General features: G+C 39.8%; 1 protein-coding gene across 1 annotated transcript in view; it reads left to right on the top strand.

Moving 5' to 3' along the window:
- The first annotated feature begins 7,787 nt into the window (after positions 1 to 7,787).
- The window catches only part of MCOLN3 (mucolipin TRP cation channel 3), a 35,615-nt gene continuing 28,360 nt past the window's right edge, over positions 7,788 to 15,042 (top strand). Inside the window, exons 1-3 of the mRNA XM_054566833.1 lie at positions 7,788 to 7,938; positions 10,748 to 10,977; positions 13,360 to 13,527. Coding sequence (XP_054422808.1) covers positions 10,750 to 10,977; positions 13,360 to 13,527 — 396 coding nt within the window. The 5' untranslated portion in view covers positions 7,788 to 7,938; positions 10,748 to 10,749. The remainder of the gene's footprint in view (positions 7,939 to 10,747; positions 10,978 to 13,359; positions 13,528 to 15,042) is intronic.

Raw genomic sequence — 15,042 nt, 5'->3', positions numbered from 1 at the left:
CTTCTTCACATCAACTGATGGCAATTGCATTGTTATGGTTGCTCAGGCAAAAACCTGAGAGTTATCCTTGACTTCTCGGCTTCCCTCTTTCACCCTCTGGGAAAATATTTTCAATACTGCAGCAAGATGGGTACATTTTTAAAACAGAAGTCAAATCATGCCAGTCCTCTGCTCAGAACACTCCAATGGCTCCCATTTCCTTCTGTGTAAAATCTGAAGTCCCCATAATGGCCTACAAGGTCCAGCATAACCTGGCCATGGCTTTTAGCTTCCTCCCCACGGCTCACACTGCTACAGACACACTGGCCTCCTTGGCTTTACTCCAAGAAACCAGGCACGCTCCCGCTTTGCTCTGACATAGTCCTCTCTCTGGAACACTTGAACCAGATATCCTTCAAGTTTTTGCTCAAATGTTAACTTCTCAATGAGCTCTACCCCCACCCTACTTAAAAATGACAACTGTTCACTCCTGATTCTCCTTTCTTTGCTGTATTTTTTTCCATAGAATTTATCACCTTCTGACACACTCTGTAATTTACTTATTGTGGTCATTGACTTTGTCCACTAAGATGTAAACTCCACAAGGACAGAAATTTTTGTCTTTTTTACTGATGCATCCCCAGTGCCTAAATTTATGCCTGCCATATAGAAGGTGCACCAGAATTGTTTATTAAATGGTTTGGAATGATCATTTCAGAGAGTATTTGGCAGTATTTATTAAAAATGAAAACATAGATATTCTATAGTCTAGCAATTCTACTTGAGATATTTACCTTAGAGGAACTGTTACCCATGTGCATGAGAAAATGATTCATAGATGTTCACTGGAGAATTTTTTTGTAATGGCAAAAGATGAAAACAACCTACATGTCCATCAACAGGAAAATGGATAAAATGGTATGGTATAGTCAATTAATCACCATAAAGCTGTTAAATAAACTTGCATGGATGTAGCACAGAACCAAAATCATGAGGTAAATGTTGAGGATTATGTACAGAGCAATTCCTTCTTTGTGTACAAAAATATGCACAAATGATTTCTATATAATGGATACATGTATGTAAGAAAAATATAAATGAATGGAGATTCACACAAATTTGTGACAAAATGTTGCATTTGGAAAGGGATGGTTAACTTTATAATGTTTTATTATATTATTTCTTGTAAAATATAAAGACTAGAAACAAAATGAAATGTAAGATTGTTGAATTTGGGGGTTGTAAGGAATTAGTGGGATTAGTGTTTTTTTCTTTGTACTTGACTGCATTTGAAATTTTCTCAAAATTAAAAAACATTATCTTCTACACTCTAAGATATTCAAGAGTAGGATCTATATTTTATTCATATTTCTATCAATAGTACCTAATACATTTACTAGAATATAGGAAGTCCTCAATAAATACTTGTTGAATACATAAACATTTTAATGAAAAAAAAAGAGATGGAAAGAAAATGAGTGGTATAAATGTGAAGAGACAGAAAGGGGAAACATAGGGATGTCATGTACAAGACTTAATACCTATGCTGAATAATACCTATGCTATGAGACTTCCAGCTGAGCTATGTTACTCTAAATCACACAGGATTTTTGAGAAGTCTTCATATACACCAAGCTATGTTCAGTTGATTAAAATCACTATAATATTTACTCACCACCTCTGCTTGTTTTTATCATTATTTACTTCTTTTGCACATGTGTTTGTGTGTATCTTTTAATTTATTGTTGTAATGACATGAAGTCTTTCTACTTTTGTCTTTTAACCTTTGTATTAGCTTTATAGTTAGCTGATCAACTGTTTTTAGTGTTTGCCTTTTTCAGTGAGAATTTTTTCTTATATTTCCTTATTCATATTTTATCTTTTTTCTATTCATAGTATTTTATTTTTTATATTTTTCCATTACCATTTATCCCCCTTATATTCTCTTCCACCTCCATTCACCTCCTTCTCCCACCCCAATCAACAGACTGTTGTCCGTGTCCATGGGTTCTTTCTCTTTTTAGCTTTATCCCTCACCCTTGAAGTTCCCCTATCCTGAGCTGTCAGCTGCTCTTCATCTATGAGTCAGCCTCTGTTTTGCTTGTTAGCTCAGTTTGTTCATTACAGTCCACACATGAGGTGATATCATATGGTAATTATCTTTCTCTGACTGGTTTATTTCACTTAGCATGATATCCTGCAGGTCCATCCATATTGTTGCAAAGGGTAAAAGTTTCCTCTTTTTATGGCCAGGTAGAATTCCATTGTGTAAATGTACCATAGCTGTTTTATCCACTCATCTACTAATGGGCACTTGGGCTGCTTACAAATCTTGGCTATTGTAAAAAATGCTGCAGTGAACATAGGGGTGCATATATTCTTTCAAATTAGTGTTTTGTGTTTCTTTAGATAAATTCCCAGAAGTGGAATTGCTGGGTTATAAGGCAGTTTCATTTTTAATTTTTTGAGGCAACTCTATACTGTTTTTATCTTTTCTACTTAAAGATGTTCTTTTAACATTTGTTGTAATGTTAGTTTAAAGGTGACAAAATCCTTCAGCTTTTTCTTGCCTGAGAAAACTATTTCTCCTTCAATTCTAACTGATAGTCTTGCTAATTGAATAATCTTGGTTGTAGATCTATGCCTTTTACCTCTTTGAATGTTTCATGTCATTCCCTTATTGCCTGTAAAATTTCTGCTGAGATATTAGGTGACAGTATTATAGGAACTCCCTTGCACATAACTAACTGCTTTTCTTTTGCTACTTTTAAGATTTTCTCTTTGTTTTTAACCTTTGACATTTTAATTATGATGTGTCTTTGTGTAGTCCTTTTTGGGTTCATCTTGTTTGGGACTCTCTGTGTTTCCTGAACTTGTATGTCTAGTTCCTTCAGCAAGTCAGGAAAGTTTTCAGTCATTATTTCTTCAAATAGGTGTTTGATCCCTTGCTCTCTCTCTTCTCCTTCTGGTGCACCTAAGGTGTGGATATTGGTATGCTTGATGTTGACCCAGATGTTCCTTAAACTATTCTCATTTTTTAAATTCTTTTTTCTTTTGCTGCTCTAATTGGGTGTTTACCACTACATTGTCTCCCAGATTGCTTACTGATCCTCTTCTTCATCTAATCTGCTGTTGATTTCTTCTAGTGTTTTTTTTTTTTTTTTTACACAACCTTAGTTATTGTATTTTTCCGTTCTGACTGGTTCTTTTTGGATTTTCTATCTTTTCGTTGATATTTTCACTGAGTTTATCTATTCTTCCCTTAAGTTCCTTGAGCATACTTATAACCAGTGTTTTGAACTCTGTATCTTTTAAATTATTTGTCTCTATTTTATTTAATTCTTTTTCTGAAGTTTTGTCCTATTTCATTTGGGGCATGTTTCTTCATCTTCTCATTTTGGCTGACTTGATCTGTTTGCTTCTATGTATGTAGATCTATGACATCTCTTTGTCTTGACAGAGTGGCCTTATATAGAAGGTATCCTGTGGGGTCGCGTGGTGCGGTCTCCTAAGCCAACTGCTTCAGGGGTATCCCCTGAGAGGGTTGTGTGTGCCTTCCTATGTAGTTGGGTTTTGATTGCTGTTGACATGTCAGTGAGTGGGTTTGACTCTCAGGTTCATTGGCTATGAGGGCTGTCTGTGACTACAGCAAATGACCTGCTGTGTGGGGGTCAAATCCTACAGAATAAGAGTCACTTTGGCAAGGCTCTGGTGCCTTCTGAGACCCCCCCTCGGGATGTGTCACTGGGGGAGTTGGTTTGGTCCGGTCTGAAACTGGCCCTCAGTGTGTTGAGTCTGGGAGGCTCTTTAGGGAGTCTCCAGTGTAGGCTGAGGTCAGCCACCACGTGTGCCAGGCTTGTGGCCACTCAGTTGAACCTAAGTTCCAGGCCAAGACTGGCCATTGCTTATGCTAGGCTTGGGGCCACTCAATGGGAGTGACAATGAACATTGAGACCAGTTGTTGCTTTTGGTGGACTTGGGGTCACCTAGCAAGAGCTACAATAAACACAGTGGCTTGTTTGGGGTTTGTGGACCTTTGAGAGATATTGGGAAAGTCTGCAGCATGAGCTGAGGTAGGCCATTTGTGTGGGGGAGCCACTAAAAGAGGTTCCAGCCAAGATTGCAAGTTGGGTGGGAATCATCAGAGCTAGGCAGAGGTGTTTGCCAGGTTAATGGAGAGCACAGATTTGGCATCTGCCTGTGCCAGGTTGACTGGGTAAGAAGGTGAGCTCAACAAAGAAACAATGGCACATACCACTGCTTCTGTCGCTAGAGAAAGTTGCTCCAACACCTGCCCCTTCAGCCCTTGCCCTGAAGTTAGTCAATTTAGTTCTCCCCTGCATTTCCTGGCTCCTTTGCAGCTTCTGCCCCTGCAATGAGGATGACAGCAAATAAATTTGTAGGTCTGTTTATGGGCCCTTTAAGAACAATGTCTTGGTCTCCAGCAGCCCTTTGTCTTTCTAGGACACCATCCCTGCTAGTTTTCACAGCCAGATGTTATGGGTATCCTTCTCTCTGGCACGGCTGCCTCAGGCTGGGAAGCCTGGTGTGAGGCTGGAACTTTTTACTTCTTAGGGAGGACTCCTGAAGAGATATTCCCCCTAATTCCTTTTTTTTAATCCTCACCCAAGGACATTTTTATTGCTTTTAGAGAGAGAGAAAGGGAAAGTGAGAAATATCAATGCCAAAGAGAAGCACTGATTGGTTGCTTCTGTATGTACTCAGACCAGGGATTGAACCTTGCAACCTAGGTATGTGCCCTGACCGAAAATCAAACCCACAGCCTTTTGGTTATTGGACAACACTCCAACCAATTAAGCCACAGCAGCCAGGGATCCCTTTCAATTCTTAATCACCACACCATGGGTGTGGGGCCTGCCCATTATATGTGTCTGGCCCTCCTACCCATCTCCACATGACATTTTAATATCCTTAGCTTTAGGAATTCTTTTTAGCTAGGCTTCAGGTGGTTCTCAATTATGGTTGTTCGATAATTTAGTTGTAAACTTGATGTAATTGTGGGAGGAGATGTTTACAGAGTTTACCTACCCCACCTTCTGGACCAGAATTCTCATTTACTTTTGTAACAGTGAAAATATTTTGTCTATTTTACAAAGAACTACATTATTTACTGAATATTCAAACACTGGAAAATGCAGCAAACATGATTGGGTAGTATTCAGCTAATGTGACATTTGGGTGTCCTAGCAAGATCAATATTGTTGCATAAAAATATGTTGAAATCACCAATTTAGGGAGTTTTGTTTGGAAAACTTATTATTTCTTGAAATGCCATTCATTGGATTAGCACAACGTATAGTATGTATACACGCTTATTAGTCTTTGTTGCATTTGCATGAACTAATTACCAGCAGGACCAGGAACATACACCCGTAACATGACAATTACAGGCAAGCCTGGCTACTTAGATTTTAACTGCTTCTCTGCTGTGCTCCTGTCGTGCCTCCAAAACACTGACCTTGATCTTTGACTCTGCGTGGCAGAGTTTCCTGTCTTCTTTTTGACTTGGTGTCAGTATATTCATTTAATTCAATAGTATGGCTATGTGGATTGTTAAGTTTTCATTTTCCCCTTTACATTGTTTCTGGCACCTTTGTCAAAAACTTATTGACTGATATATGTGTGAATCTATTTCTGGACTCTCTAGTATGTTCCATTGTCTACATGTATTCTATATATCTCTATATACATACCAACCTGTCTTGAAATCAGATAGGATAAGTCCTCCAATTTTGTCCTTATTTTTAAAAATTGTTTGTTTATTCTAGTTTTTTTTGCATTTCCATATGAATTTTAGAATTAGCTTGGCAATTTCTATAACACACAGCTTGCTGGAATTTTGATTGATACTAGATTGAATTTATAAATAAACTTGCTGAGAATTAACATCTTATTGTTTTGCAATTCATGAACATGGTTGACTCACTACTTTAGAACCTCCCCCCACCAAATCAACATTTATAAGCACATAAAATATGCCAGGCACAATAATGAGTGCTTTGCATGCATCCTATTACAATGGATTATACATAGAAGGAAAGGGGAGGTGAAGAGGTTAAGCAGTTCCTGGAGGTCACTGTGTAAGTGGAACAGAAGGGAATTTGGGCCCCCATCCATCTGAGTCCAAAGCCTGGCTTTTTCTGTTCACTAGTCTACTTAAATCTACTGTAGGGTTAAGTCAGGGGTATCATTTATACCTGTGAACCTCTCCAAAGTTTAGATTGTTCCAGAAAAATCAAGGATTTCATACTCCCATTGTCAAGATGATTTTACTGTTATTGTAAGGAAATGGTGTTAAAGTATGTGGAGGCATATGGGCGTTAGAGATTAAATTATATTTTCCGAATTGCACTTGAGAGTTGAGTATGCCAAATATAGCCTTTGGAGTATCTATCTTGTTCATAGCACTTGGGATTTGGGTTAATGAACAGCATATGATTCTTGTACCCTGCCTCAAGAAAAGATATTTCCACTTATAAATTATCCATGCAAACTGGTTTAGGATTTGAAAAAGATTTTGTAAAGGATCTGACAACTCTCGATATAATTTAGGGAATTACCTGTTATGAAAGTTCAGTGATTTTTACAAACTCACCCACCCCAAAATCAATTAAAATATATCCAAAGTGGTTGTAATGCAAATTAATCAAAGTTCTTGATCTATTCCTGATAAGAAGTAAACTAAGGTTTGATTTTAAAAAATAAATAAAGAAAAAGGCTATGCCTGGAGGTCTACACTTAAAGAAAAAAAATATTCAATGGCACTTGTTAAAGGTGTAAGGCAGACTTTATTCAGGATCGTAGAGGTAGTTATAGGGACCACTGCAATGCGGTTTTACAGCTGGGCAGAGAGATGGAGTTCAACTCTAAATTTGGTATGGTCCAGTGGATGAAAACAATAGGGTGAAGGAAGTTCTGGCTAAACCTGCCTAACTCAAAACTGGCCAGAGTGATCAGACATCACCTGAGGGATGATGAAAGATGAGGAACCCCCTCAGATACTGGGGGTGCATATGTTGTGGGGGGCAAGGGAGTTCTGTAAATTGATTTTAGCAAGGTTCTTGCTAAAACTGGATTTTACTAAGGAAATGCACAAATAAGCCTAGAAGAAAGTTTAGGAACCTAAAGTCTGGCCAGGCACAGAGTCTTTGTCACGACCTCAAGTATTTCTAGTTCCATTACTTCTAAGAGCTTTCCAGAGCTCTTTCTGTCCCAGCACCTGGTCTAGAGGCGTCTAGTCAACAGTTCATTAATTTCATAGCAATTTTGTGAAACTGGAAGGCCTAAGAGAGGGAACAAATCTCAGACCTGAAAAGTCTTACACTACATGATTTCCCCTGTATACAAAAATGAGAATGGACAGCTGCACGCTGACAGCAGACAGACTCTTTGTATCAATCCTGGCTTCCTGCCCCGCACTCCATCCCCCCAACCACGTGAGAGGAATGGGACCGGACCGGCTCTACCGCCCAGAGCACGAATACTCCATCTCACTTCTCAGCAGTGCTCGACCGGACAGAGCCCGAGTAGGGTTGCGCGAGTTGTTTACCGAGGCTACCGAGGCTACAGAGGCTTGTGGGGAAGGGGTGGGGTGTCCGGCGAACGCCGGGCTCATTCTAACAGCCTCCTTAGTCCTTCCTGCCCCCCCTCAGGACGGCCCCAGAAGGGCGTGGAAGGGAACTGGAATAGTGGGGCGGACCGGCACGAGTTCCAGCGGCCGGAGGGGGGGAGGATGCCACCGGGAGCGGCTCTCGGCAGCCCGGCTCCGGCTCCTCCCCGCCGAGCCGAGCCTCAGAGGCTTCCAGAGTGGCGCCCTGACACATCTCGTCCCCCAGCAGCAAAGGAGACCTAACGCCTCCCCGCCGACCCGCTGACGCTGCTCGTCCGGGTCGCCCCGCAGCCCCTGCCCGGCACTCCCTCCGCGTGCTGCGGCCGCAGGTGAGCCAAACCCCGCACCGCCCAGAGGCATCAGGTGTCGTGGGCACGGCGTCCGCGGCGCAGGGAGGAACAGTGATGTCGCGAGCCTGCGGTGATATAAAGCGGGAGGGCCGGGCCCCCGGGCGTCGGCTCTATGGAAGGGACACAGGTGGCAGTAGGGTACCAGCTGCAACAGTTCGGCGCAGCGCCTGCTTGGCCGCCCCGCCGAGGTCAGTGGGGGCGAGCGCGGGCCAGGGGTCGGTCGGGGGCCCGGCGGGGTGGGTGGGCGCGCCCCCCAGCGGGGTACACCGGACTCAACCCGCGCTCCGGGGCGGGTGTGAAGGGTTGGGGCCCTCCCTCCTTCAGCGGCTGGTGGTCTCGACAGGTTTCGGTTTTCACAGTGCATCCTGATCGGAAGGGCAGTAGTGAGGCGAGAAAGTTAACGTTTGCAGGAAGTTTAGCGGTTAGTCTTTGTACAATGTAACGTCTGGACAGCTCGGTGCAATGTGCTGAATTAATTAATTGGGGTTGGCTCATTTTCTCTTTGTTCCTGTGGGTTACTGTTACATGGCGGGTGACTAGTTTGTTTAAAGTTTAATTTCCCCTGTCTCAAAATAGGGCTTCATGTGACCTCAAATCTGTAATTCACCAACATGTTTTATTAAGAGCTTCATTATGTTGGTGTTCATATGTGAGTTTTGAGCAACATAAAAACGTCTTCGATTTAAGTCCCATAATAAGTCTTTTAAAATGCTGATTTAAAATATCATACCTTTTTAAAAAAGGGCACAGCATGTTCTTGAGTGAAAATCTTAAGGTATTAATAAGGTTTTTCTTTCCTATATATCTTTACCTAAGAGTTATTATGCTTATACTGTGAAAGGAATTTTAACATACAAACCACACTTTTATGAGTTCTGTCATAATGATTTCATTTGGAAGGTGTTATTGTAAATATGTCTTATCTGTCATTGACTCAGTAATATCCTTATTCTTCTTTTTTTTTTAAATCAAGAGCTTAAAAACTTTCCCCATGACTAGTTTTTATAGTCTATATCTATTGCTGAGAGATGTTATGTTTGCTAAGAATGTTCGAATCAGAACCAAAAGTGGAATCCTAGACTTGAAAACCAGTGTGGTGCCTAAACAGTGACTCGTCAAATATTGTATTAATACAGTTTGAACCCTCCCTTGATTTCTGAGTACAAGTTACTGGAAGACTATCAGAGCCAGCCTTTTATATGGCAGGACACTACTCTCCCTGGTGGTGTCGGGTATTTTATTTTGAACAGGTTTCCATAATATCACTATTAGTTGGAGCAAAAATCCACGATAGACCCCAGTTTCTGGAGTGACTTCTTTGTCACTTTGGAAAAGCTTACTGTAAAGACAATAAAAGCAGCCTTATCCTTTTCAAAGGGACAAAAGAAATAATAGGGATGAAGTACTCTGAAAAGTAAAATGTGCTACAGAAATGTAAAGTGTCCAATAAAAAGCAAATACAAGTGACATGCTGATTGGGATTTGGGATTTTTTTTCTATTTTTGATGTTTTATTATTTATGTTATTACAAATGTCCCATTTTTCCCCTCTCATCCCCCTCCACTGAGCCCACTCCCCACTGCCGTAGTTAGTCCTCACACCGTTGCCCATGGCCACAGGTCCTTCATGTATGTTCTTTGACTAATCCTTAATCAGTCCCTACCTCCCTCCTCCCCTCTTACAGCTGGCAGTCTGTTCCCTGATTCCGTGCCTCTGGTTCTATTTTGCTCATTAGTTTATTTTGTTCATTAGATTCCTCTTGTAGGTGAGATCATATTTGTCTTTCATTTGACTTATTTCACTGAGCACAATAGTCTCCAGTTCCATCCATGCTGACACAAGAGGTAGGAGCTCCTTCTTTTTCCTGCTGTGTAGTATTCCATTGTGTAAATGTACCGCAGTTTTTTGATTCACTCATTTACTGATGGGCACTTACAATAGCCGAAATTTGGAAGCAGATGAGTGGGATTTGGACCTATACTGAGCTTCTGTGTTCCCCATGGTAGAGCAGCTGAGCCCCCTGCGACACACACTGCCCCTGAAGAACCTTGTTGGCTGTTTAGGAAACTGCTCTGTCTGCTGGGGCTGCAGGGAAAGTGAGGCTGCCTGCTTGGTGTTAAACCCTATGCAAGGGCTTTATTAGCACTTTCACTGAATGCTCAATACAGTCATGTGAGGGCAGCTACTGTTTTAATCATTTTGCCGAAGAGAAAGCTGAGGCTCAGAGAGGCTGAGTGACTTGCCTTGTGTCATAAAAGTGTCAAGTTGTAGAACCAGGGCTAAAAACCAAACAACACTCATTGATTTAAAACTTTTTTGATAATTGGGTAAATCTTTAAGTCTCTCCCCAAGAAAAGTGGCCATATCCACATTTAAAAAAACACTTTGCATATAGTTTCAAGGTTCACCTACCCTCTGAACCCCTGACCTGGACTTTCAGATCACAACTCAAGCTCTAACTGCTACTGAATGAGACAGAAAGCCAATCATACCGTATATATGTATATGCACTTTTAACTCTTTACTAATAGAAGCAGCCCCTACATTTGGTAAATTTCAACTCGGTAAAAATTCATTTAATAACTGAAACAAAAAGTAAAATGGTTTGTAACATTCTAATTGAGTCTCTAAACATCTAAAGTGCAGCTGAAAACAATGGTGCTTATTTGAAACCAGATCTTTTGTTTAGACTCCTTCAACTATCCTGAGATGGCAAAGAATATAAACTTGTGTCTTTATTTACAGAATGGAAACAGTTTTGTTTGTTTGTTTGTTTTTTTCCCTCTAGAGATGGCAAATCCTGAGGTAGTTATAAGTAGCTGCAGCTTTCACCAGGAGGAAAATTGCTGCACTTTTAACCAGAATACATCTCCCTCTGAGGAGCTTCTATTAGAAGACCAGATGAGGCGAAAACTCAAATTTTTTTTCATGAATCCTTGTGAGAAATTCTGGGCTCGAGGTAGAAAACCATGGAAACTTGTCATACAAATTATAAAACTTGCAATGGTGACTATCCAGGTGAGCATCAGCGGCTGAATCAGGACTTCAGAGGTGGGGGCACTCTCTCTAATCTATCACCATGGAAATGGATGCTCAACTCTCAGTATATGTTTGGCAAGTTGGAAAAGCTTGTATTTTGTGATTCTTTATACTGGTTGTGATTTATTCTTGCGCAGATATGTTTTTCTGTTGGTGAGAGTAATTCTCTCTCATTGAAAGTAGGTTGAACATGAATATTTTCTATTTAAATGGGCACTGTGTTTTGGACTCAACATCATCATGCTTAATTCTTAAATCAGAAGTAGTGGTATTCCCATTTCACAGATGAGAAGACTGAGGCTTAGTGAGGTAAAATAGCCTGTCATTGTCAGGAAACTAGAAGAGCAGAGCTGAAATTCAAACATAAATTTTTTCCCTCTGAGACTTATGATCTAATTATTCCTTAATCTTTAGGGAGCTCATCTTCTTGTGTTTCCTAGAATGGTCAAGAAGAAAATTAGCCAGTAGTTTAAAATGTTAAACCTGTTAGTAAAAAGCATGTGAACGGTGTTTAGGTAGATTAGGTAAGTTTTTGAAATGAACTGAGGATTTCTTAATTGAGATGTTTCCTTAATTTATATCTGAGCAATCAGTCAAGCAAAAATTACATAAAGACAACTTTGTAATTAATCAAATAAGGGCAACTTGGTGACAGATTCCCTCTTTTCAGGGAAAAAGAAGGTGGTCTTTTCATTAAGTTGGAGACTGTGTCTTGGTAGCAAAAGAGAGATGTGTAGAATGATAGGCACCTTACTTTTCCCCACTTCCTGGCTCAGCCTATGAATCATAGCCGTTCTGTCTCAGCCATTGGTCATCCTGTCTGCCTCTCAGCCCACAAGGGCAGGGGCTACTGTCTTTCACTGTGTCCTCAGTGTCTAGCTCAGGACTGGCATGTGGGAGGTCTTACTGCATGTGAATGAACTGGTAAAAATGTGTTTGCGAATTCCCTGGAGGCTTTTTGGTCGTCAGCTTCAGTAGATGTGAAAGCCCTGGAATATATTGTCATCTTATTGGGACTTAAATAGGACTTTTAGCTTAAAGAGGCTCTTCAGAAATGGGAATTGAGTTAGATGCGGAGAGGAGGCATGTTTAGAGTATAGGGCATACATTTACAAGGGGAGAAGAAAGGCGAAAAGATTTGTCTGTATTTTTCCTGGTCAGACCCTGGATTATTTTATGTAGCTTGGATTTAGTCTGTTAGATGGGTTCAAGTGTTTAACTATACACTTTTTGGTAATATGACTTGGAAAAATTATTTAACTTCTCTGAGCCTTTATGTACTCATTTTGTAAAATAGGCCTTTAGGAACTATAGTGTGGGATTAGATGAGGAAAGTTCCTGGAACAGAGTATGGCACATAGGTGCTCAGTGTCCGTTCCTTTTCCCATACCAAATGCACGCTGCCTCACTCTGGAACTGAAGTCAGAGTGTATGTTCTAAACTATGTGCACGAGCATGTGTAGTGAGAGAGACGGAGTAAAGTACGGTTTTGGATGTGATGGACAGAGCTTATGTTACCACAACAGCAGTGCAGCTGAACAGCCTTTTCATGTGTGAACAACTGGTTTCATGAGGAAGTTTAGGGTCAATCCTGCATGAATATTAAGGATATGTTCTATTAATGTACTTTAACTTAGAGATGAGTCGAATGGACATTTTTATTTTAGGTCTTACTGTCACAGTTTTGGTAATTACACCTAGGAATATAGTTCGATGGCAGGACTTACACTTATTTAAGATGTTTCTAACATTACGTCGTATACCTTCTTCAGTACCTTCTTGTACCCTGAAGAATTCATTTGTAAGCTCTCTACTTGCAGTTCAAGCCCCTGCACCACTTGTCTCCGTTTCTTCACTAATATTTTTTTTCTCACTGCTCTTCTAGTTGAATTACGTCCTCCCAAAGTGCTGAGTTCTGTGCCACCCTCTTAGCTCCTTCAACATCCTCCGCCCCAGCTCTGCACAGACTTTGGGGCTTCTATCATTCGTTCTCTCAGTAAACCTTTCTATTTTGTGACCTTGCCAAAGCCACAGTGACCTTGCTCCTCTGAATACCTGAAGAACTCCTAAAGGATTTTTCCGAACTCCTGAAGTTTTTGATGGCTGGGGAGATGCCATAAGTGAGATCATGCATGAAAATAAGTGTTGAAAAGATGCAAAGCCACTTTCCTTTACTTTAGATCTAGAAACCAAACTTATCTTTATGGACACATTAATTCACAGCTACCAAAGATTAATTTCTGTTGAACATATTCAGGATTAATTAAACACTGAATCTTGAGTATAAAAATTGATCATTATATGGAGACCTTTATTTTGTTGCTTTTTCACCCTCTTACTTTCTCTTTTTTTCCCCTTAAGCTGGTCATTTTTGGGCTAAGTAACCAGATGGTGGTAGCTTTCAAGGAAGATAACACTATAGCATTCAAACACCTCTTCCTAAAAGAATATGTGGACCAAGCGGATGACACATATGCAGTGTACACACAACATGATGTGTACAATCAGATCGTCTTCGCAGTGAACCAGGTAAATCAAGCATTGCCCTTTTTTTTTTTTTTAATGCCTAGACACTTTAATGGAATTTACTTGATTTTCCTCTCTCAGAGGTGCATGTGCATTCTTTGCTTGAGTGAAAGAACAGACTGGTAAATAGTTAGCAATGGATGTAATAGAAACTGACATTCAAAATGGAGAAGGGTAACGTTTATATGACATATAAACGACGTGTATAAAATCATTTTAAAATTGTGTTTTAAAATATTTCCAACAAACTTTACAAAACTGGAAATTGAGAAGAGTTTTTGTTTAGTAACACAGAGACAGAAACTTTAAAGACTTAATTAAAAGAATCAGAACTAAGGCTTGCCATGAGGGCCTCAAAGATTTAAAATTATTAACCATGGCCCTAGTTGTAAGTAGTCATTAAGTCTTCAGAGTTTATAGTTTTGGGGACTCTTAAACACAATGAGAATATTCACCTTGTAGAGTATATATAGCAATCACAACCTGAAAGTTCATTTAAAAAATAGGTAAGGCTTATATGTCATGCATGACAATGATCTTATTGTAATATTAACTGTCAAAAAAGTAAGCTTGTTTTTCATGCACATGAGTCAAATTCCTATTCTGAGTTTCTCATCAGTTTGCTTTTGCTATAAACAGTAGTTTCTCAAGATCCTAAATCTCTTATTTTGTAGAAAGCATTGAAAGTGTTCTTGAAGTCAGTATTTCCAACAGGGGTTACTTGGCAGACCGCATTTCAAAATTATCACAACTTTTCTTTAAACAATTGTTAATCTGCACAGGGAGATGGTAAATTGCTAAGGTGGGATATATAATTATGGCCCAAGGCTTTCTGTTAGCATTCTGATTGCAAAAATTGTCCCCAAATCTACAGTTGTGGAAGTAAGCTGCGTAAGTTGCTAAAGAAAATTATATCACTCAATTTGTAAGGAAAAAAATAGTATAATGCTGGAGACAGTATTGAGATTTTTGTTTTAAGTTTATTTTCTCTAAAGCTACTCTTGGGGTTTTTTGCAGGGAGGTGGGTAGGGGGTATAGAAGCAAGAAGTAAACAGTTCATTAAATCCCTCCTAAAACATTTTTACCTTTATTAGTATACTTAAAATTAATTTTAAAAATACAGTACTATTTGGCATTCAGACTATTCTGCTTATCAGATTTCCATATTTTTTATAGAAATGCATATGATTCCTTGCTCTAGTACATAAGTAGATAACGTTAATTGCAGGTGGATTACCTTGGGCAAATGATTCCCCATCATCTTCCAAGCAACTATTAGGCATTTTTTGCTTAAGATAAAAATATCTTGATCACAATTTTCATGAATAACTAGTTTTTGTAGTTAATGAGGTTAGTCATTCTGCATGGTTCCAGAGAACTGAAAAGAGACAATATGGACTGATATTAAAGAGGGATCTTTGTTTACTGTAAGGGAACATCTTGATAGTTGAGGTGATAGTCCCTGAGGGGAACTGATAGGACAGTGGCTCCTCAGTTCTTAGAGATATTTCCATGACT

Source organism: Pteronotus mesoamericanus, unplaced genomic scaffold (genome assembly GCF_021234165.1).
Source record: "Pteronotus mesoamericanus isolate MK-2021 breed Mesoamerican mustached bat unplaced genomic scaffold, CSHL_Meso_final contig_181, whole genome shotgun sequence".
Classification (NCBI taxonomy): Eukaryota; Metazoa; Chordata; class Mammalia; order Chiroptera; family Mormoopidae; genus Pteronotus; species Pteronotus mesoamericanus.
Note: the sequence above shows the minus strand (reverse complement) of the source record. Positions and strands in the feature narration are given on the sequence as shown.